This window comes from Micropterus dolomieu, linkage group LG23 (genome assembly GCF_021292245.1).
Source record: "Micropterus dolomieu isolate WLL.071019.BEF.003 ecotype Adirondacks linkage group LG23, ASM2129224v1, whole genome shotgun sequence".
Taxonomy (NCBI): domain Eukaryota; kingdom Metazoa; phylum Chordata; class Actinopteri; order Centrarchiformes; family Centrarchidae; genus Micropterus; species Micropterus dolomieu.
The window spans coordinates 22,702,473-22,727,038 of NC_060172.1; the positions used below are offsets into that span (position 1 = coordinate 22,702,473).

The 24,566-nt window shown below is 39.3% G+C and overlaps 1 protein-coding gene across 1 annotated transcript; it reads left to right on the forward strand.

Moving 5' to 3' along the window:
- Window positions 1-61: 61 nt before the first annotated feature.
- LOC123964004 (serine/threonine-protein phosphatase 2B catalytic subunit alpha isoform-like) lies at window positions 62-24,363 on the forward strand. Its single transcript, XM_046041162.1, has 13 exons — window positions 62-293; window positions 7,165-7,289; window positions 7,383-7,494; window positions 7,872-8,017; window positions 8,112-8,251; window positions 18,549-18,626; window positions 18,749-18,843; window positions 20,432-20,557; window positions 20,677-20,754; window positions 21,088-21,172; window positions 21,399-21,496; window positions 22,568-22,618; window positions 24,077-24,363. The coding sequence occupies exons 1-13, from the start codon at window positions 62-64 to the stop codon at window positions 24,253-24,255; spliced, it is 1,545 nt and encodes a 514-aa protein (XP_045897118.1). The 3' UTR covers window positions 24,256-24,363.
- Window positions 24,364-24,566: the final 203 nt, after the last annotated feature.

Below are 24,566 nucleotides of genomic sequence, written 5' to 3' on the forward strand. Positions count from 1 at the left end.
GAGTTGTATTCTTGATGGCATTAATAGTAGCCATAGTTACTGTGATGTTCCCGCTGTTTAAATGTCATCATGTAACTGTGCTCGGTCCTCAGCTGTCCCCTTCCCCCTGAGCCACCGCCTTACACTGAAGGAAGTGTTTGACTGCGAAGGGAAACCCCGTGTGGATCTCCTGAAGGCCCACCTCACCAAGGAGGGCCGTGTAGAGGAAGCTGTGGCCCTTCGAATCGTCAATGAGGGAGCCGCTATTCTGCGTCAGGAGAAAACTATACTGGACATCGAGGCACCAGTCACAGGTATAAAACCTGATAAGAGATATTTAGCTGGTCCTGAATTAGAGATGGTCAGTGCTTCACTTTGCAAATGTGTTTGCCCAATTTTTATTTTTCACATAAGTATGTTTTACAGTAGGTAAACTTGAGTTATACATTGGCATTTGAAAATATTACATGCAACGAACCAGTTTACACTTTATTGTCATCATGCTGAGTAAGGGTGTGTCAGTGAACATTGGACTTACATTCATCAGATGTTCAGAAAAACAGTTCCAAGTGAATGCTAATGTTGCTCCATGTCTGATCAATGTGTAAGAAGGTAATTGTTTGCTAACATGTTAGCCATAACTTTATATGGTGACAATATGACAAACTGTGGGTTTGTCAGCTTGGTCTGGAGAAAGAAATCAAATTAGTAGCTTTCAAATAGCTTTCAAATAATAGTTTAGTTGTCTACGATTAGACTAACCTTTAAATCTGTGAGTTTATGTTCTATATTTTTTACAAAATGTTTACTTTCATGTGACATGGTGGGATAGTAAAACCCTGCCCTGAGAAAACAAAATCACGTAAGTCCTATATATGATTGCAATGTGTGATTTATCCTTTGAATGATTGTTAATAATAGAAGGCTAAGACGTGGTAACAATAACAATACGTGGCAATGTTCAGCAGGCATATTGTTTACGACAGCTGTCTCAGTTTAGCCTTTTTGCGTGCTAACATTTGCTAAAGACAAAGTACAGGTGAAGCTGATGTAAGTAGTTTTGCAGGTATTTGTAAGTATCGGACAACTTAACTAACTATGAATGTAAAATCTTAGGAGGGAACTGTCACTTTCAGGTAGAATTATCATTCTCTTGTCATATAAGTGAAATAGGCCAAATATATTTCAGAAACACTGTATTTCATCAACTCCTCTCAAAGACAAAATCACTGGTATGGGCGAGATATTTAGTATTTATATTTAGGCTAGTACTGTGGCCTCACAGCAAGAAGGTTGCGGGTTCAAACCCCAGTTACCCCTGCTTTTCTGTGTGGAGTTTGTGTGTTCTCCCCGTGTCTGCGTGGGTTTCCACCATCAAAAACATATTAGGTTCTCCAGTCAGTGCTATTGACTATCTGCTGTTGATTTGCAGCTGCCCACTGCTCCCTTGAGGGATGGGTTAAATGCAGAGATTGAATTTTGCAACCTGTGACAATAAAGTATCTTATTCTACATCACGGTAAAATGTATTAAAGTAAAAAGAAAAATATGAATTGGTAAAAGTTCAAAGCATGTGCACGGATCACAACCTAAAGTCGGCAAGATGGCGCCGAGGCAGGGCGACGTAGCAAGAGCTCTCTTATGTGCTGTCTGATTTATGTTTGTTATAGTCTTTGATGCACATGCCACTTCAAGCTATGGCCGCCAGACACTTCTGAGGAAGTTTGTGGAGTATCATTTGTTAATACTGATCTGAAGTGTGCTGATTTCGATGCGTGCCCCACTCGAGGCAAGCGAGGCCAGGAGTTGGGTCGCGGAGGTCGTGAGCAGAGCGAAGGGACTGGGCGGAGGTATCGCTACATACGCCGAACATCGAAGCCCCTGAGCGTGGACGCTACAGGCCATCAGCGGCAGAGGCGCAGACACCGAGGGAAGCGAGGGGGGGGTTGCTTGTGAAGCTGCGCAGCCGGCAGTCAAGGATCCCGCTGCCGTCCATCTACCTGGCGAATGTCCAGTCTTTGCCGAACAAGACGGACGACCTGCTGAGCCGCATTAAGTCCCAGCGCGAGGCCCGGGACTGCTCCGTGTTTTGTCTGACAGAGACGTGGCTACACAGCGGCGTGCCGGATTTTTCTTTCCAGCCGCCGGGTTTCTCTGTCCACCGCTCGGACAGGGTGAAGGAGCGCACCGGGAAAACAAAGGGTGGAGGTGTGTGTTTTTTAACTAATGATCTATGGTGCACGGATTGTGTCATCGTGAACAAAACTTGCAACGCTAGGAATGTCTTATTTTGAAATGCCGCCCCTTTTTATCTCCCACGGGAGTTTTCGGTAATGTTCCTGTGTGGTGTTTATATACATCCGCAGGCGGACATTTCTGTTGCCTTTAGGGAATTAAGTGACATCGTACACAAATTTGAGAACTCCCATGTCAATGCTGTGGTTATAGTAACTGGTGATTTTCATCAGAGTAATTTTAAAACTGTTTCTCCCAACTACTATCAGCATGTTATATATCCAACTAGGAGAGCACATGTCCAGGATCACTGTTACAGTAATGTAAAATCTGCTTATCAATCTAGTCTCAGACCAGCCTTTGGAAAATCAGATCACTACTCTGTATTACTTCTTCCTGCATATATACAGAGGAGTAAACAATCAAAACCTTCGTCATGTATTGTTCAGTGCTGGACGAAGGAGAGTGAAGTGAAACTACAAGGATGCTTTGATGCTACTGACTGGTCTGTGTTCCATTCAGATAATTTGGATGACTATTGTGATGCAGTGACTGGGTACATTGACTTTTGCATTGATTGCTGTGTTCCAAAAAAGGTAATAAAACGGTATGCTAGTCAGAACCCGTGGTACAATGGTGATGTGAATAGGAAAATACAACAGCGGGCCGTGGCTTTTAAATCTGGTAAGGCTGCTGCTTACAAGTTGTCCAGATATTCTTTGGAGCGGGCAATTAAAGCTGCTAAACGAGCCTATGGAGCTAAGATAGAGGGACATTTCATGGAGGCGGACCCACGATGTAGGTGGTAAGGGTTAAATTCTATCACCGCTTGGAAACCTAAAGGAGGACCCATTACTAAAGATGATCTATCCTATCCTTGCCAAACAAATTAAATGAGTTTTATTGTCGTTTTGAAATTGGAAATGTTGAACCTGTTGTTTTTCCTGCTTGTAATGAGCAGAGTTTTACCATCATTCAGGAGGACGTTCACAGGATTTTGTCCAGCACAAAGGTCAAGAAGGCACCTGGACCGGACTGTATTCCTCCTCGTGTTAAATTGTGCGCCGAGCAACTTAGTCCTGTTCTGACTGATCTTTTCAACATGTCACTTGCGAGGTGCACTGTTCCAGTTAGCTTTAAAAGATCATTTATAATTCCAGTGCCAAAGAAGACACCTGTGACGAGTCTGAATGACTATTGGCCAGTGGCCCTCACATCTGTCCTGATGAAAACCTTTGAGCGGTTGGTGTATCAAAGATCAAATCCCTTTGTCTGTGGACCCACTGCAGTTTGCATATAGGAAAAAGAAAAGTGTTGAGGACGCCATTTCTTTTGCTTTGAACTCTGTCTACAAGCATCTAGATGTACATAAATCATATGCTAGAATGCTATTTATAGACTACAGTTTGGCTTTTAATTCAATGGTCCCAACAAAGCTCTCTCACAAATTGAAATGTCTTGGACTCGATGGTGCCATTTGTAAATGGATTTTTAATTTCCTCACTTGTCGACCACAAAGGGTCAAAATCAATGGTTGTATTTAAGATGAGTTGTATGTTAGCACTGGTTCACCGCAGGGGTGTATCTTGCCCCCTATTGTTCACATTGTATACTCATGACCTTGAAGCATCCAATGCTAATAATGTGATAAAACAATATGCCGATGATACAACTATCATTGGGCTAATTAGTTCAAACGATGAATCTCATTATTGCGAGGAGGTGGAGAATGTTGTTCAATGGAGCAAGGAAAATAACTTGCTTTTGAACACTCAAAAACTTGTTATTGATTTTTGTCACAATAGAAATCAAGTGCCTATTACTATCCATGATTCCGTTGTGCAGATTACTGAGAAATGTAAATTTTTGGGTGTGACTCTTTCGCATGATTTGAACTGGAGCTCTAATACGACTAATATTGCTAAGAAAGCGAGACAGCGCCTCTTCTTTTTACGTAGGCTTCGAGAGTTCACTCAAAATACTAAGATTCTTTTGAACTTTTATTATTGTGTAATTGAGAGTGTCCTAACTAGTTGGTAATCTCACCTTGAAGAAGGCGGCTTTGAACAAAGTGGTTCGCTCAGCCAGCAGGATCATTGGCTGTACTTTGCCGCTCCTGGAGGTTACATATAAAGCTAGACTTTTGAATCGAGCTTTAAAACTTGCTAATGATGCTTTAGGCCATCCTGCAGGGGCCTTCTTTGAGATGCTTCCCTCAGGGAGAAGGTATCGCTCTGTCAAATGTTCTACTAATCGCCATTTCAACAGTTTCTTTCCCCAAGCTGTGATCACTTTAAACAAAGCACTTTAAATTAGGCACTTTATATCTTATGTATGGATTTTATTGTACAGTGTCTTATTACTGAGTTTTATGTGGCATTTGCGTGTCTGTTGTGTTGTTGCACTTTGAGCTTCTTGCATATTCTTTTCCAATGTGGTTTTATACTGCAGATGGCTAATAAAGTGAATCTGAATCTGAAGTGAATCTGAATCTGACATGTTTGCAGATAACATTCATTTTCAGTCTCTCCTTCTGATCAATGTGCAGTGTGTCCTTGTTATGTGAATAGTTTTTAGTCTGAACCAGACAAAAAATATTTTTATCTTGTGTGTTTACAGTTTCCCATCAAGAGAAATTAATCAAGACTTTTTCTTCAAGCTGTTCGTCAAGTTTTGTTCTTTGCATCTAAAATAAATGCTTTTTTACTTTACACCTTTAAAACCTGAACGGAGATATTAGCCAACATTTAGACAATGAATGTATTAATACACATATGAATTCAGAAAATTGACAAACCTAAAGGCGCTCGCAGCTTTTTTCTACCGAGTGAAATGCTAATCGATTTGAGTATCGAAAACTAGAACTACTACACAAAACTATTGAAAAAGTACTTGAAGTTGGAATCAAAATGCTGGGTCAGATACTTAGTTTACTTAGATACTCAGATATTTCCTGATTTCATCGCACTAATTTTATTTAAATCAAAGTTTTGCCAATCTTAGAATATTTAATTTAGGCATTGTACGGCTGCTTGTGTTTCAACAACATTTAGGCTATAATGCTTCTTTTGTTAAATGAATGAAAGGGTTTTTACTTGGGTGTCCTGTCGCCTTGTGGTTACAATGCATACCATACAATCTCAATGTGGTCCATTTGATTCCGGCTGCCTTTGCAGCCTTGCATGTAACCCGCCCCCCGTCGCTCACCTTGGTATCATCAAACGAGTGGACTAACTATAGAGCAGTCTAGGTCAAAGACATTTGATTTTGGTGCATTATAAGGCCACATTCTTATGTTCTGTTTATTTATAGTCATTCAGTATCACCCAAGGACATTGTTTAGCTGAAAAGACGGTGGCAAATGGCTGAAATGCACATTGAGTTGAGGAGAAGTCACCTGCTCCTCATCTTGACTGGCATCAGGAAAATGGAGGCTTTATGTATTAAGCATGAAATATGGATGATGAAGTGAGTATTGTGTACAGGCATTTGTGACTGTGGAGATCTGTTTTATATCTTTGTGAGCTTGAGTTACGTTTGGATGTCTTTGCAGCTGTGTGTGTGTGTGTGTGTGTGTAGTCTTATATTATGAAGCAGTTAGGCACTTGTGAGTCTTTACTTGCATGGATGTGTTCTTCTGGTGTTTGTGTATGCGTGTTATGTATGTGCGTATGTGTGTGTTTGATTGCTTTAGTCACACAAGCAGTCTCCCACTCACATTGCTCTAAGCTTTGAGTGGGCGAAGGCCACTGTGGAGCTGATAGGGGAGACAGAAAAGAGAGAGGAGATGGAGGATGAGTAGGAGAGGAGACAGAGGAAGATGATAATGAAAAATTGAAGGCAGTGAGGAAATGAGATATAGGGTTGCACTCCAGAGCCATAGCATTCACTGCAAAAAAAGTATGTATGTCCCTGGGGCCTTGAGCTTTTCCTACCTTTTTGAGGTGAGAGCTTCTTATTTCTCTGCCGATAACAGAGGCCTTTCAGCCAAAGGCCGTAGAAATATCTCAACACGATGACGACCTAAGGACAAGAGAAATTACTATCAAATGTACTTTCAATATCATTACAATTACATTTACCTTTACTCATTTGGCAGACACTTTTATCCAAAGCGACTTACATATGAGGAACAACATACAAGCATCAACAAAGTATCAATACAGTAAGATATCAACAACTGACAATACATATTAGTAAGAGCACTAATAAATACGAGTAAGAGCTAATAGCGCATGTCACAACTGTTTTAATACTGACATTTGAGAGGGGTCAAATTGTTGTACATTCATTGTACATACATTAAACATCAACAACATTATTAACAAGGAGCCCAATGTAAGTTTATTGCTTTGATATCTTAAATTTATCAAATTATTGAAACAGTTGAGATGCAGATATGAACACAAACTGTAGCGCCTCCATGAGGTTGCTCTGCCTGCTTGCCCACCTGTCTGTCTATTTATGTTAACCTATGAGCAGAAAACGAAGATACACACCTCTGACACAAAGAGCACTACTCAGTACTTCCATGATATCCTGCCAGAATATTCTCGACCAGCTCTTCAGGCAATCAGAACCAATACAAATGCCGGCGTTACGCATCCATGTAAACTCACACATCATCGCTGTCATTTGGAAAGATCTCCAGAATCTTTCTAGCATCGTGACAGTACATTTACAACTGTATCCAATCATTTTTGAGGGGGTTTCAGAAGTTACAACAGGTTTGAGAGTTTTGTAAACCAGTGGCGAGGCTACTGTAGCTGTTAAACTGAATGGAATTTTCCAAAATGACCTGTGCTGAACATGAGGAGTGTGTGTTTTTTGTCTGTTGCAAAGAAAATATGGATGTGCACACATACAGGAAAAACACAAATATGCAGACAAAGAGATTCAGTCAGATTCATTCATTTGGTAACGTTTGCTGCGCTTTGCTTTCTGTTCCAGTGTGTGGCGACATTCATGGGCAATTCTTTGATCTTATGAAGCTGTTTGAAGTGGGAGGATCACCAGCCACAACACGGTACCTGTTCCTTGGGGACTACGTTGACCGCGGCTACTTCAGTATTGAGGTAAAACCATCGGAATAGCATTAAGTATGTCATGGGGGAAACAAACAGCAGAAAGCGTGGAATAACACTTTGTTTATGTGTTTGTTTTGACAGTGTGTTTTATACCTCTGGTCGCTGAAAATCCTCTATCCAAAGACACTATTTTTACTTCGTGGAAATCATGAATGTAGACATTTGACAGAATATTTCACCTTCAAACAAGAATGTGAGTACCTCTCAGTGTAATTCATATTGTTTGTATTTTCTTCCCCCTCTGTTTGTGTTGCTAATTTCATGTGTAGCCGGTAGCACTTTTGGTGCACCTGACTGTTAATTCTGTATGACAGCGCAAAAAGGGGATGAAATTGTCTGTCAACAACTGAAAATTTATAGATGTATGAGTACAGCCTTAATTGTGTACATGGATTAATTAAAAAAATGTTTCGTTTTAATATTAATATTGTGGTACATACTATGTATGCACTGTATAATCAAACACTATTTCTATCTGTTTACTTATCAAAGGTGACTCACAGGAACAAACCAACACATCATATTAATTTTGCAAACAATGCAGCTAATTACATTTCTGTCTTCGGTCAGGTAAAATCAAGTACTCGGAGCAGGTGTATGACTCATGTATGGATGCATTTGACTGCCTTCCCCTGGCTGCACTCATGAACCAACAGTTTCTGTGTGTCCATGGTGGACTCTCACCTGAAATTCACACCTTAGAAGACATAAAAAAGGTAATAACCTCCTGCCTCAGCACTACCAGGTCTTACTTGGTTGTTTGTGTTTGTGCATATGAGCTTTTACAACCTGAATTTCTGCTTCTTTAAGTTGGATCGGTTCAAGGAGCCGCCGGCTTTTGGGCCCATGTGTGACCTGTTGTGGGCTGATCCTCTGGAGGATTTTGGCAATGAGAAAACCCAGGAATATTTCAGCCACAACACAGTGCGAGGCTGCTCCTACTTCTACAGGTGAGGAGTTTCTTTGTCTTGCCTGCAGCAGCTGCAGCCGTCTAGACCATCTGGGTTATCATAACTTGAACACTGTTGTTGTGCATCCATAAAGAATACGGTGCAGTGGTGCTTTCATGCATCAATAGTCTGAAACTATGTGTGGGTGCCATCCTGCATTGCGAGCAATCACCTTTATCAAGTGCATATTACGTGCTGCACTGATTCCATTAGCTTGACCCATGTGGCTCGTTGAAGGTCTCTAATTACGCTTTAGTTTTAAAAGAATAAAAGGTTGCGACTCACACTGTGAATCCTTCAACACTAAATCCTGGCTCATATATACAGGGTCAAAAAACATTCTTTTTAGCCAGTGTTGGTTGATCTAATTTAATCTTTCAGGGGAATTGTTTGAGTGGAGGATGGTATTTGACTGCTACACGGAAGCCTTGCAACTGAACTCTTAATATCAAAAATAGATGATAGGATCATAAATTATTAATAGATATCAAACATTTACTGCTACCTGAGCAAAATCAAAAAGAACAAACAAACCATAGACCCATAATGGGAATAACATGGGAAGGAGACTGTGATTAATGCAAATGAATGATAGAATGAGTGAGTAGGTAAACACATATCCTTAAAGCCTAGAGATAGTGTCTATGTCTGTGAGTAAATGGGCCATACTGCCTTGTGGTTAACAACTGCTTTTGATAAGAGGTTGTCTTTTTGACTTACAGAACAGATTGTTACAGACATAGGGTTCGCTGAATGAATCTGGAGTCAAATAAAAATAGAGGGAGAGGAATCAAATCTAAAACATAATAGCGAGGCAAATTGGGAATGGGTTTGTTATGCAACTGTTGCAACCTCCGCGACCGAGCATGTAAAAAAAGGAGGAGTGAGCATTGTCCTAATAATGTTGTGAGATGGAAGAAAGCTGTGGAAGTAGGTGGTGATGAGGAGAGGAGATTAGGTGGCGGTTGTGGTGAGAGTTTTCTTAATGAAGGTTCTGAACAGTACAGACCCCTGCGTGGGAGCTGCACTTCTGCTCAAATCACAGAAAGTAAAGTCAGGGAAGACTTATTCCTCCAACGAAGAGGAAATGACATTCTGGACAGCGTGCAGCATAATTGCAGTTCAGATTCACAGTATAACCCAACTGTAATTCTCTTTTTCATGTATCTGGGAAGTACATGGAGAAGTGTCAAAGGTGTCATTTGCTTCAAACGATGTCAGAAGAAATAGTTCCACTGAAGCGTTAAGTGCAGACATGTCTACATAGGCAAGATCACCTTGTTACTTTAAGCCCAAGCTTAAAACCGGACATTTTTGCATGCTTTAGCCTGTTAACTGCCACTGTGCACATGGTTTACATTGCTGCTGATCTTTTCCCAAAGCATGGCAGGTTTTTAGATTCCAAAGTTTTTAGTTTTAAATATCTTTTGTGCTTCAAGGCCATTGGTTTCTCCGCCAGAAATCAGCTTACAAAGACATGAAGCTTGCTTGAGAACACAGTGAAAATGTAGCTAATTTAGTATTTATATTTGATCCAAGTTGTTATTTTTGTGGAATAAATGCCACCTCGAGCAAGGACTTTTTGAAAACTTCTTGTTGGTCATCTCAAGGCCATTTAACCATCTATACAACTTTCCTACAATAAAAGCAACAAACATCATTATGGTGGATTGCCTTTAAGTTTCTGATATCACCCTGTAATGAAATGAAACCAGTGATTGCCTGAAACATATACCATATTCTTTGGGAAATGGTCAGCAGTACTTTTTTTGACTTAAAACAAGTGAAAACCACAAGTGGCACCTGATTGACACTAATGAAAAGATGAATGGTGTATTGGTAGACTTTACCAGGACCCATGGAGAGTATCTGACACAGAAAAAGGAAATAGGTGATGAGTCTTAACCTCCCCTTTCACTGCTCTTAAATGGTCACAGAGAAACCATCATCATTAAGAAACCATCTATTCACAGTGAGAGAGGAGCTTAGTGAGGATTATTCGGTAGATGTGTGGAGGATGCTACTATAATAATCATCTATCTCCCCAATGACTTTGTCACTCTCAAACTTACTTCTCCATCATTATGACTCTTGCCAGCTATACAGTATGTATGCAGCACAAAGAGCCACATTCTCCTGGGGATTTATGGAAAATGCAAGAAAATCTCAATCTGAAATATAAGTAGGTATAGGCAGATTGAGGGGGAAAAAAGAGGTAGGCTACATTACAATTCAATCAAATATAGTGCGGTTATTTGACTTTTACATACTGACAATGACTGACAGTTGCGATACATGAACTGTATCCACAGATACACATTGATGCATTAGGCAGCAGCGGTATTCTACTCCGTAAACGTGTTTTCTATCAAATCAATACTGAGCATTTTTCACAAGTAGAGTACAGTCGGTGCGCTGCGGACGTTTCTGGAACTGCGCTATGCTGAGACCTGCCTCGGGGTGCGGTGGGCCCTCCAGGATGGACAGTTGTTGGCCCCCCGGGGCGGCTGCTCTGTGCGGGTGTGCCCGATTGCCAAGTGCCCAGTCGTCGGCGGAGTTTCCTGTGCTAACGGAGTTTACTGCACCACGGCCCAGATTAACATTAACAACAGGTTAACATTACATTCTGTCCAGAGGTCTGTATTTAAAAATTCTGGCCAACCAGTTTCTCATCAGCCTTTGTCTTTTTCCATCCGAGCTATTATTTTTCACCGATGGGTAACTGATGTTAATCCAAATGACTCTGATGAAAATGAAAATAAGTGCAAATATATAAGTTCATCAAGACTTTTAATAACTATTCTCCTGTTTATCAGAAATGTTGAGCTTAATCCCGGGCCTGACTCAGATATATTGCATTTGTGGGGATTATAGGCCTATGCATATGCAAACTGTACCAGATTTTTTATTGCTGTTCCGCAGCCACAGCGTATGTTTTTACCTATAACTTGCGATTATTTTCCCCATCCTAGATTTTCAGTCATTACCTTCACTCCTCCATCTTTTCCGATTTTACCCTCTGAAGTAGGCCTATCTTCTCTTAGTCCTTTAGTCAAAACAGTTAAATTACAAAGAAGAACACCTCATCTAAGAAAAAGTCCAACTAATCTAAGTCAACTTGGTAGCACCAGAGGCTTTAAAATTTGCTCTTTAAACACCCGAAGCATTGTTTCCAAACTAGACGAATTTATCTTGCTTGCGCAGTCAAAAGCACATCTCAGAATCATGGTTAACTTTCAATATTCCTGATTCTTTTCTTTCAATTGAAAATTATGAATTGTATCGTAAAGCTCGCATTAGCAAGACTGGATGGACAAGAGTGGCTTTCTATGTGAGTCAGAAATATGTTCACTTAATATCAAAAGTTGAAACCGATACTGAAACATTGAAATTGATCATACAATTTTCACCTCAACATGCAATTACTATTATTGTCACCTACAAGCCTCCTGATGTCAGTGAAAGTTTTTATCTATCTCAGCTTTCTGACTTAATTTAAATCTGTTACATCAAAGGAGCTTCTAATTCAGGGTGATATCAACCTTGACTGGAATGATAGCTCATCAAAAGTTTTGAAAACTACTGCAATGAAACTCGGATTGTATCAATTAATTAAGGATCCAACAAGAATTGGCAAAACATGCAGCTCTATTCTGGATCTGTTTTTCACAAATCAGCCTTCAAAATATGCAATGTCTGGTGTCATAGATGTGGCTATTTCAGATCATTCACTCATCTATGCAGTTAGAAAAATCTTAAAATCCAAAAAAACTCATGCTCTCCCCACTCTGTATCAAAAATACCAATTTCAAAACTATCACAATTCAGTGCTGATTTTAGTGCTACTGATTGGAGTGATGAGCTGTCATTAGAAGATCCAGAACAAATCCTAACGCAATTTCATACTGAACTACATAAAATACAAAATAAATATACTACTGCCTGCAAGGTTCGACCAAGAAAAAATAAATTACCTTGGATAAATTCTGAAATACTTCAACTCCTTAAATTGAAGGACTCTCTTCTTAAATTGTATAGGTTAAATCGACCATCTGAGAGTAAAAATAATTTTATACAAGTTAGAAATAAATGTAATTTGGAACTGCGTAAGGCTAAGGCGGTCTATTTTCAACAGCAAATTACCCAATCTGCTAACAACCCAAAGACACTATGGCAGACCCTTAAGGCCATTACCGGTGATAATGAAAATGAGAAGAAAAATAATGTTAATATTCAAATTTCCCTACGGGGTACTCTTATCTCAGATTCAGAAAAGATTGCAAATGCTTTCAATGATTATTTTGTATCATCTGTTAAAGAATTGGCTATGCATTTTGCCATTCCCTTTTTGTCCTCACCTGATCTCCCCTTAACATCTGATCAGTTCTCATTTTCTTAGATTTCACAGAAACAGGTGATACAAATATTACATCTGCTAAAAAGTTCTCATGTCCATGATATTTATGGTTTAATAGCCTCATACCTCTCGTTCTGCATTTAACTAATCTTTGTATCAGGCTTTCTATTTTTCCTACTGACTGGAAAACAGCACAAATTACTCCAATTTTTAAATCTGATGATCACACTCTTCTTTCAAATTACAGACCTATTGCAATACTTCCAGAAATGTCTAAGTTGCTGGAAAAAGTCTTGCATAATCAGCTAAGCTCTTACCTTGAAACTAATAACTGGCTCAGTGATTGTCAACACAGTTTTCGTGCTAAGAGATCAACCATGTCGGCGTTACTACTCTTTACTGAGCAATTGCGTAACTCTCTTAACAAAGGTCACATCACTGGAGCTATTTTTATTGATTTCCGTAAAGCTTTCGATACAGTGAACCACCAGATCTTGCTAAATAAACTTCACTCATTTGAAAGGTCTTCATCTGTGATAGAAATGCTCTCTTCTTATTTAACAAACAGGTTGCAGACAGTCAAAATTAATCATGTCATATCTCAACCTTTAGTTTGTGACATGGGTGTTCCACAAGGCAGCATTCTTGGACCCTTACTTTTTCTTTTATATATCAATGATTTCCCTCAAGTGTGTAAACACTCAAAATGCTTACTGTACGCTGATGATACCGTGATTTTTCTCTCTGATTCAATGTCAATCTTAATGTCATAAATTCCAAACTACCAATTGATCTTCACTTGCTACATGATTGGCTGAAAAAGAACCATCTGACCATTAATCTAAAGAAAACTGAGTGTATGTATTTTCATTCACCCAGAAAAAGTCTTTCTTTTACTAATTTTATTACTTTTGCAAACCAAGAACTTGTTGTCACAAAGACCTACAACTACCTTGGTGTGCTACTTGATTCACACCTTACATATCGGAAACATTTCTAGATTAACAAAAAAGTTGAATCAGAAACTCTATGTGTATAACAAGATTAGGTCGTCTTTCCTTTTCGGTTTCTGAAACTTATCTACATGCCATTGTGTTTTCAACAATGTCCTACTGTCTTCCAATCTAGTCTCTTACCACTAAGGACATCACTGAACCAATAGCACAACTATATTACCAAGCACTTAAGATCCACAGTAATCTTCCAAAGTGGTCTCATCATTGCAGTGCGCTCACACGCACAAATGCTTTGACTTATCATAACTACGTAAACAGTCATGCTATTGCATTTTACTTTTCAGATTCAAAATAGCTCTTCACCGGCACTTAAAGGTCTTCTTCCGACATACAATATGAGACCACTATGCTTCACTAGGTCAGTCTCACAGGCACTCAGTCCAGTTCCATCACACAAAAACAACTACGGTCAGAAATCTTTTTTACACTAAAATTTGGAATGACATTCCCCATCACATTCGAACATTATCATCCATCACATATTTCAAAAAGTCATATAAACTGTTTCTTCTTAACAGTCATACTTGTACACACTGATTGTTCATGTTTTGTTTTTAGTCTTGTTTCCCCCTATTTAATGTTTTACTTGTTTGTATCTGTCTAGTCAATAATAATGTCCTGTATAAATGTGTTGAAATTGTGTTCATTGTTCTATGTTTCTGCAGAACAGAATCTGCTTTTTAAACTGAGTCAGGTCCGTTTACTGTAACTAAATTGTTGCTCTTAAACTTTTCCTTTAAATGAAATGAATGAATGCATTGCTTGCTCCTCCAAGCTGTAGCTGCTCGTGGCTGCTCTTGCCTGCTCTTGGTTCTCCTTTTATATTAAATGAATAGAAGACTTTGTCAGAAGGTGAAGTTTCCGTGCCCCCTCTTTTGAGGAAAGTATGAAATTACTACCCATTAAACAATCTTAAACAAATCCTCCAGTATTTTAGAGAGGTTTTATATATTGCTTTCATATATTATATATAATATATACAGCACAACTGCAGACTCATCCATTTTGATTGTGTGAGATACCATAAAACTTCAGTTAATAGCTTGTTAATAGTTAACACCCTGCCTATTTGGTACAGGTGTCTATATGAGACAGACCTTTAATTCCTTAACCATGCCAGGAAATCTGAATGAATAATACTTTGGTGCTCATTGTTTCTGTAAACTGGACTAAACTACTAAATTGTGGAGAATCTAACTGATCTAATGATGTGTAACATGTCCATATTGACAAAAATTTAAACATTTATAACGGTATGCACAATCTAAACAGCTTAGAACGAGCTCAATACTGCTTACACTACATGTTAAGTTCTGTTGCATTTTGCTCTAAACCGTCAGTACTGTATTATTATAATATCGAAGCACCAACTGATTGTAATTAGAAAAATGTGATTCTGTTCAGTGATTAGGAATACGGTTATAAACGTGAGTTTTTATATTGGGGCAAGTGAATGGGATGACCACCAGCCCGACAGATGGATTTTCTTAAGGGAAAGAAAAAAAACTCTCAATTTCACACTCACAACACGGCACTGCCATCTCTCTCTGTCTCTTTCGCTCATACTCACTTGTCAGATTTCTCGCGCTCTCTCACTCACAGGCTCACCGACACATAATTGTGTGTTTTCACAAAGGAGAGAGAAGGAATGTGAGCCGGAGGCGAGCAATGTGTGTACTGTGTTCCCTCGCAGTAATCAATATATACCGTTGGAGTGGACAAAAAATAAATTAATACATAGTGTACGTTTGGATCCTTTTTTCTTATGTTACTACAGGACACATGAGCCAGATTGTGAAATGAAAACATACTGCAATCTTTAATAATTGTGACTTATTTCTAAGTTAGAAATGCATTGTAGAGGTTTTTAATAGAATCAGTTATATAACCTTTTTTGAGACCAGCATTTTGCAGTTCTATTAGGGAGCACTCTCTGCCAAAGTGGAAAGAGTTCCAACATTTTCATGTTAATGTGTAACACAGCTATTCCTGTAATTTATATAGTGGCCACCAAGGGAATGTTAGCCATGTGACCTAGATATATGAGGATGGCACAGTTTCGCCAGGTGCTCAGGGCACCAGTAGTCTCTGTGTTTTTCTTCCGGCGCAAACCTTTGAGCGCTTAAATATTTTATATAACACTTCTGCAAGTTTGATGGGTTCATGGATGGCAGTGACTGTTGCCGGGGAGGATGTACTGTATGTTACCGTAGGTCTGGAAAAAATAAATGTTTTGACAATTTATACAAGAAAAAAGCCTTTCATCTGCCTTTCTCAAATTTGGTGATTTTCTCTAGTTAGCACCACGTCGCCAAGTGCTTGCTCACAGTGGGAAATGTTGGGTCTCTGTAAATAAAATTACAAAGAGTATGGGCTAGACCTGCTCTATATCAAAAGTGCAATGAGAAAACATTTGTTATGAATTGGTGCTATATAAATAAAATTGAATTGATCTGAATGGAATTTATCCCTTTTCGGGCAGTTGGTCTGGTGAAACAAACAATTTAAAGACGTGACCGTGGGCTCTTGGAAATTGTGATGGATATTTTCACTATTATCTAACAATGTGTCAGCTAAAAGCAGAATGGATTAATTAAAAAATATTGGTGGATTAATTGATAACAAAAATAAACTTTAGCTGCAGTCCTAGAAGTAACATTATAATCTGATTATATCAAAGACAGCAGATAATGGTAATAATTGGGAATCTAGGTTTACATTTGCTACTGGGCTTCATGCAGTCTGTGCTAATAGGTTCTACTCTTTGAAACTGGATACAGTGAATATGGATCATTGCAATCAGTAATTAGCAGAATGAGACTATAACAAAGTAGAAACTTCTAAAAGAGCAATAATATGTTGAGATGTGTCCCATTGAACTCATTTGGGTGAACAGAGGTGTACGAAAGGCTTGCAACAACAAAATCTCGGGTGTATGCAGTAAAGTCAGGGACGTTGGTGCTTTTGGCTAATGATTTCACCCCGAGCATCTGCATTACTGCTTTGTTCAGCACTATTTTGATTGGATGCGCAGCCGTTTGTGGACATATTATACCTTGTTCATTTGACTTTGCCTGCAATTATCAAAGTCAATAAGGAAGAAATTACTCACGATTACTACGATAGTTAGATTAAATATCCATCAAGCAAACTTTTGATAACAACAAAAAAAAAAATTCAGGTTGGTTTTTGTATCAGGTATATGTTTGGAATACAGAAGTGGAAGAAATAAAGGAATCACAAAAGACTTTTCAAAACTCATGACCCCGTGGGGTGGTGACAGATTGAGGTTGTACTGAATTGAGGGCATTGATTGTTGCATTTTAAAAGAGCTAATCACGCTGTAATCTCTATTCTTTTTTCCTAACCCATGAGACACAGTTTGATGGGGTGATACTGTTTCTGGATGACATAACACAACCTTCTAGGTATTACATAACTGTGGTGAGAGCTGGTAAATGGTAGGCTGCATTCACACTGCAGCTGATTATTTGTCCCTCCTGTGTGACACGGGCCTGATGCTTCCCATGCACTTTGCAATCTTGTGTTTTCATGTTCTGGTCCAAAACCTGCTCCATATCTGATCCATGAACTCTAGCCTGAACTGTCACAAAGGAAGTCATGTGGTTTTTATCATCTTTCTCTGTGAGACAGCTCATTGTCCATCTGTCCAGAAAAACATGGAGGATGACTTCGGCGTGCAGCCAGTAGAGAGATGACAATGCCACAATTTGAATTAGTGTTTGGAAATGATTCGTTTATACGCAGCACTAGAGAGGATGTACAATTGAGTCAGTGTTTGAAGCAGGTAGGTAATAAAAGTGTGTTTGTGTGTATGGTGGTTAGACATGTTGGATTTGTAAAACTCAGACACAGACATTAACACACAAATTCATTTATTCATAGTTGAATAAATAAACAAATGAATGTACCCCAATATGAGAGGTGGAAAATTACAATAAAAAATTCCACAATAAAAGACTTTATGAAACGGAGAAGATCAAAAGGATTTAAATCATAAGAAGTCCCAAAACAATTGCAGCAATGTATCAACAACCAAAAGAAATATAAGTTAACTCACTACAAGAAATTAATTCAAAAATACTATAATAGAAATGCAGTTACCGGACATGGGTAATGGCTAGAGCATAGGAGGAGAAATTAGCAGCCACCAAGACATCACTCAGCAGCAGCAAATACTTGGTAGTAAAATAATCAGTGATCGCCAGCATCTTAGTGGGCAGTAAACCCTTTGATAAGACTCGCTGTGTTCCCAAAATTGTCAACAGCACAGACAAAAATCTGCCTTGGAGCTAGCAAATTTGGGCAGTGGGAAACAGGAACAAAATTATTCCTCCTAAAGGTTGTCCTGAGGGAAAATAATCAGACAGTTTAAGCAAGTTTGCAGCACGTGTTTTTTCAGCAGTAACAGAACAAAAGTATGGGGGGAGCACTTAAACAGACCACCGGGGTGCATTGAATATACATGATAGCAGCTACTTTATACCGTGTGTGAGTGTAGCAGCGCACTCAGTTGTCTGCCGGAGCTTGCTCGCAGGCTTCACTTCCTTTCAGGCATTTTCCTATCAGGTTAGAGCTGGGGGGCAGGAAGCTGTGACTGCAGCGTACTGGGTTAGTTTGTTTACTGCAACAGGTAGCTGTTGGATTGGTTTTTCACATCCTTGCATCATCCACAGCAAGGCTTTCATAAATACATTTATGAGCGATACATCTTTGTTCATTTTCTGGTCAATGAATCTGTAAGTGAAAATAGTAACCTGCAGCTTAAATTCTGTTGTGTGATGGATTTTTTTTATTCTGTTATGATAACTCTGTTGCTAGGTCTGCTCTTTTATTTTACAGTACATTAAAAGACTTTTCAGTGATGTCTTTAAACCCAATTTTTTTATTCACTCTTTTCCAGTTATCCAGCTGTATGTGAGTTCCTACAGAGCAATAACCTATTATCAATTATCCGAGCGCATGAAGCACAAGATGCAGGGTATGTTATCAATACAACACACATAAAAGACACACATAACCACACAAACTAAACATAGATACATGTTTACATATATAAGAACAAGTTCTGCCTTTTCTTTACCTCTACCTGACCGCCTTAAGCTACCGGATGTACCGTAAAAGTCAGACCACTGGATTCCCATCCCTTATTACCATCTTCTCAGCACCAAACTACCTGGATGTTTACAACAACAAAGGTCAGAAAATCCTTCTTTGTTCGCTTTATACTCATCTTTGTATGAGTTTACAGTTTTGTTTGCAGTTCTGTAATCTGTTTATACTTGTATCATTTTTTGCACAATAATATAATTTTTTTTTAATCACAGAAATGGCATGTGTAAAATAAACACATCCTTTTGAAACAAATGTATTATTCCAATATATCATGTTTTTCTATGGCTAAAGTAGGCAGGCAGGCCTTGAGAAATTAATTAACTGTTAAATTTGTTCCCCAATTCCAGTGTTGCTGTGGTACTGCATCTGGGTTAGATTATATGAAAAACAATTCTGACAAAATGACTACCTTGAGCCGTTCCCATTAAGATGGTTTTAGCAGCATGAACTGGAGTGTATGGGTTAAAGAACCTGCATATAGCTTGTGAGCAGGCATAAGAATGCATCAGGGAGCCCCCGTTTGCTTGTGTTCTCAGATCTGTGTCTTGGTTGCTATGGGCTATGGGAGATGGGGAGCGTGGGAGGGACTGTCGGTATCGCTGACTATCTCCATGTGGCTTTATCCCTCTTGATATAACAGTGTCAGCATTCCCTGGCCTCAGCTAGGCCATCTAGTGGTTGAATGTCTCATTTCCGCAGCTCTGTCCCTGTTGTCACACACACTGGATGTACAGAGGGAGCCGTTTGAAAACATATTCAGGGGGGTAACATCACTGAACATGAATACATTTGAAGAGAGCATATGTTCTGTATATGGTTTTGGCGGTATGCAATAGAAAGATCCTGCACAGTGCACGCTATTAAACAAAATGACAGTTTGTGTACTGTGCAGTCTGCCATTGCTCTGAATGTTTTTGTTACGTAAGTATAGATTGGTATACTACATTATAACTTTTCCTTTAAGCAATAACATCAGATTTCATTAAACATTTCTAACAGTAACATAATCATTTTAGAGCAGGCTATTAACTAAAAATGTACCTACTTGTAGCTAGTGTAAATGTAGCTGCAACAGAGGGTTATTTATATTAAATGGCACTAAGGGCTACAAATTAAATTGAAAAGAGAAACATGCTCCAAATCAAATGGGCCAGTTACAATTGTACAGTTAAGATATGTTGTTCTCATCACAAGTACTTCATTATTCAGTTATTGTATACACTTGGTGTGTATGAGTGTTTGCATGTGCCTTTGCATAATATGCCATGAAGGACTGACGCTTTGCAACCCTATCTCTCTGCATAGGGTACATACTGCCGTATTGTAATGATGTACTGCCCGTATACAAAACTTCATAACATGTCAGTGTTCTCTTTACCTTAAAGAAAGGCTTCATTTATCACCTGCATCGTATACTTACTGATGCTTTCATGTGCCGAGCAGACTCACTTTAGAACTCTTTCCTTGAGTTTATCAGAGACAACAATGAAACTCTGGATAAACAAATGTAGAATTACTTACTATTGTTTGGCCTGCTGAGCAGGTCACTTTATTATACATTACATAATTATAATTAATAAATACTTTTTGTATGTATGTAAGATGCATCAGATTCGACAAGATTTAAGAGAAAAATGATAATACGCTGTCTCTTTTCTGCTTTCCCAACAGCTGCTGTACTAAAATATGAAAACAATGTCATGAACATCCGACAGTTCAACTGCTCACCCCATCCCTACTGGCTCCCCAACTTCATGGATGTCTTCACCTGGTCTCTGCCATTTGTTGGAGAGAAAGGTATTAAGTGTTTCTAGAGCAAAGTTCTCTGATATATGTCAGGTGTTTTTTAATACAATGCCACGTCCTAATCTGTTATCTCTGTGGCTCTGTTTCCTACACTCTGTTTCTTCAACCAGTCACAGAAATGCTGGTGAATGTGCTGAGCATCTGCTCTGATGATGAACTCATGAATGATGAAGATGAGATCTTTGATGGTAACACGTTTTGAAAATAATATCCACACACTGAACTAGATATTTCATGGAATGAGATCTGCACATGCTGTTTACATCTGAAGTATTCACACTATGGATTTTGGGCTTTTAGGCCAAATTTGTTTGAAAGTTGTTTCTTTCTCTCTCTTTGAAAAGTGTGTGTCTGTCTCTCACCAACAGGTTTAATAGAAAAGCAGGTGTTAAATTATAATTTTAAATCCGCCATCAACAAACACATACATGCATTCGCATACACACAGTTTCTACAGGCTTATAATGGCAGCATCTATTGTTTAGCCTATAATAACAGTATGCAAATATATTTCTTTGCAGCCAATGCAGCTGCAGCACGCAAGGAGGTGATCAAAAACAAGATCCGTGCTATTGGGAAAATGGCCAAAATGTTCTCAGTTCTCAGGTAGACTTTATTTGTGTGTGTGTGTGAATGTTAAGTATGAGTGTATATTTTCTAAATTTGAAACTGTATTAGGTGTTTGCATGTGTATGTGTGTGTAGAGTTAGTGTGTGTCACATTGTATGTGTATACACTGTTGTTAATGTGGGGGCATACATTTTTCCCCCTACTATGATCAGGGTTCACTGAAGTTTTCTGACCTGTTTGCCTGTGTCTGTCTTTCCTGCAGAGAGGAGAGTGAAAATGTGTTGACGCTTAAGGGCCTGACGCCCACTGGCATGCTGCCGAGCGGGGTTCTCTCTGGAGGCAGACAGACACTGCAGAGTGGTGAGTACAAGGCTCAGCATAAGCCTTTTCTCTAGCCTTTACTCCATCTTCGTCTTCATCACCATTCTCAGTCCTGCTGTCGGTCTTAACTCTCTCTTTCTCTCTCTCCTTCTCGATGATCTGATCACATTATAAGAACTTAATGTTTCAAAACCAACAGTTTTTCAATATTTCTGTCTACTGTAACACATTACAACAGTCACATTACACAGTGTAACATCACAATATTTACTAAAATCTGTCACTGCTGCTGCATCATAGATCCCATCCTAGTACCAGACAAAGACTGAAGTTTTGCATTAAGCCATTTTTACCTATAGGTGGTAGTGATGTGCGAGACCACTTACCTCCTTCACAATCCGATACCAAGTAATACCCAGGCTGATATTGCCGATACCAATACAGATACTTTTTACATAAAAGGCTGTAGTGGTTCACTTCAAATAAGCAATGTCACAGAGCCATAGTGCACACATGACTTTGACAGGCGGAAGAAGAAGTAGTTCCTGTCAACCAGGTATAATTAGACCATCCTGGTCACAGTAAGTACTTATGATAAAATACACACTCGCTCCAAATTACTGAGTTTAGATATTGATCCTTTAATATGAGAATCGATCCTAGAGCAGGAAACGTTGGGATCAGAAATATTGATACTTCCGCACATCACTAATAGGAGGCAGAAGTCATTGTGTTTGTGCGTGTCCATGATTGTGTCACTGCTGTTGTGCTGACAGCAAGAACACCATTTAGCTAACAGAAAACGTTTTGAAAGATTTTTGAAATTGTAAAATCTTTTTAAGATATCAACCTATCATTTTTTTCATCTCAGTATGTCTGTCACTCTCTCACTCTCTCTCTCTCTCTATTGCTCTATCTTGACACTATTCTATATTGACACTAATTCTCTCAGTATTAACGCATGGCACTGCTCTTGAGTTGGGCTGCATTGCCATTGACCATGTATACTGTATGTCATCTGGCCTAACATGAGCCGGCTTTTCGCTGGGGCTGCATTTTACATTTGCATGGCTTCATCAGGAGTAACCTGCTCCCCTCCTCCCCCCTCAGCCACCATTGAAGCCATTGAAGCCATCGAGCCACAAGATGAGGATGGAGAAGGTAAACATGTGCCCCCTCTTCCACCCATCTCAACATATTGTCTGGGTTTCCTGCTACAGAGGCCACCCGCCACTGACAGTTCATGCACACAACAGCTCACACAATAATATCTCCATGGAGCAACATTTCACAGGGCAGCTTGATGCTGATATGGCTGGCACTTTACTTTGCAGTACCATTAATTCAAACAGAAATCCAACTAGGAATTTTAATTTTAGAGAGAGGGGAATAGAACTGATAAAGATATTTTTTAAAGACCAGAAATTTAAATGAGATAGATGGTTATTTGTAATGTAGGCCACCTTTGCACAGTGAGGATTTTTTAAGGGATTGTTTTCTAATGGGTGCCTGAGTAATGACAAGGCAAAACATCTCCCAATTGGTTGAGGGATCATGTTCTTGTCACTGTTTGGTCAAGGCACATGTACTGAGGAGGGCTGGAACTGAGGAGATAATGTGAATTGTTGCACACTTAATACGCTACCGAACAGATGAAAAGAAGTCCCAAGTCCCCCCACATCAATCTACTCCTAACTCTCAGGCCCACCCACTGCCTACACCAACATAGAGAGGATTAGCACCAACAATTCCAGTAGTACACATTTGGAATTGATCATTACAGATAGAAAAACAAGCCAAATTAAAAAATGAATAGTTTTTAAGGCATTTTCAAGATGAATTAAAACACTGCAAATTCAAGTGCTGCTAAGAGATGCATGACTAAAACATTTCACTGTTTTGGGTTTGGCTTGTAAATGGCCTCCATCCGGTTCTGAAAAGTGTTGCATGCACAAGAACAAGAAACAGACCAGCAAACCTTATGTGTTTGGATAATTTAGAAAAACATGTCATAGAAAAGCTTTGAGTCACAATGATATAGGACTTTGTGAACTTCTTTCTTCCTTAATTTGATGTATTATGTATGCCTAACTCAATAGTGGAGTGGGTGTAAAAAAAACAGGATATCAGTTGAGGGACGGGCCTTTCGTGTCTCTATCTGCAGCTGTCACTGTGCAATAAAGGTAAAATGCCTAAAAAATAATCTTAATCACCTCCAGGCAAGGATTCTTACAACTCTTGTTTTGTTCGCTTTTTTATAGTGTTTGTGTGTGGCACAAAGGGTTTCAGCAGGTGAAGGTGTCAAATAGCAGCAGCTTCCACTTTTCCATGTCACTAATGTCAGTTGCAGAGATAACTGAATTGCATATAGCGGTACTATGTAACCCAAAACAAGAAATGTGACATTTTACAGAATCATACAATACAATAATCTTCCCGGTTATTAAAAGATTCTCTTTGTTCCTAATTAAGGTTGACCCACTGAGCGTATGTCTTTTGTGTTATAATGCCTGGAAAATCCCAACAGCATTTTATATTTCGGGTGAAATACACAATATGAGGTCATATTAGGAATATTCTGATAACACGGTGACCCTAATTCCTTTTGTCTCTTTTCAGCTATCCGTGGCTTCTCCCCCCAGCACAAGATCACCAGCTTTGAGGAAGCTAAGGGCCTTGACCGCATCAACGAGCGCATGCCACCTCGCAGGGACGGGGTGAACCATGTGGGTCACTCCATGGGAAAGATGAATATGTCAGAGGCAAACGGCACGGATGACAACAGCAACATCCAGTGATGTGCTGTCTGAGCCTCGGAACCATGCCGCTGTTGCGCTGTGCAGCAAGACATTGCCAAATCGGGAGTTCAGGCCTCAGAACATAGAAATAAACCAGGCCCACAGACAGAACATGAAATCTTTTTTTTCATGACAGTGTGTCATCGAACAGTTGGGGGAGGGGGAGCTGGGGTTTACACCAGAGGGCGGGGTATAAGAAAAGTCCAGAAGGCTGCAGCTTGACTGAAAAGGGTGGTTGAAAGTTGTTTCTGACTGTTGTTCCCCTTTCTCAGTTCAATTACAGACTGAATGGTTGGCGGCTGTGTTGTTCT

Bases quoted from the DNA above. Each gene is read 5' to 3' on its own strand.
- LOC123964004 (XM_046041162.1), top strand. From the start codon at position 62: ATGTCATCATGTAACTGTGCTCGGTCCTCAGCTGTCCCCTTCCCCCTG. The intron at 8,252-18,548 runs GTGAGGAGTTTC...ACTCTTTTCCAG, and splicing joins GGCTGCTCCTACTTCTACAG to TTATCCAGCTGTATGTGAGT. The intron at 22,619-24,076 runs GTAAACATGTGC...GTCTCTTTTCAG, and splicing joins ACAAGATGAGGATGGAGAAG to CTATCCGTGGCTTCTCCCCC.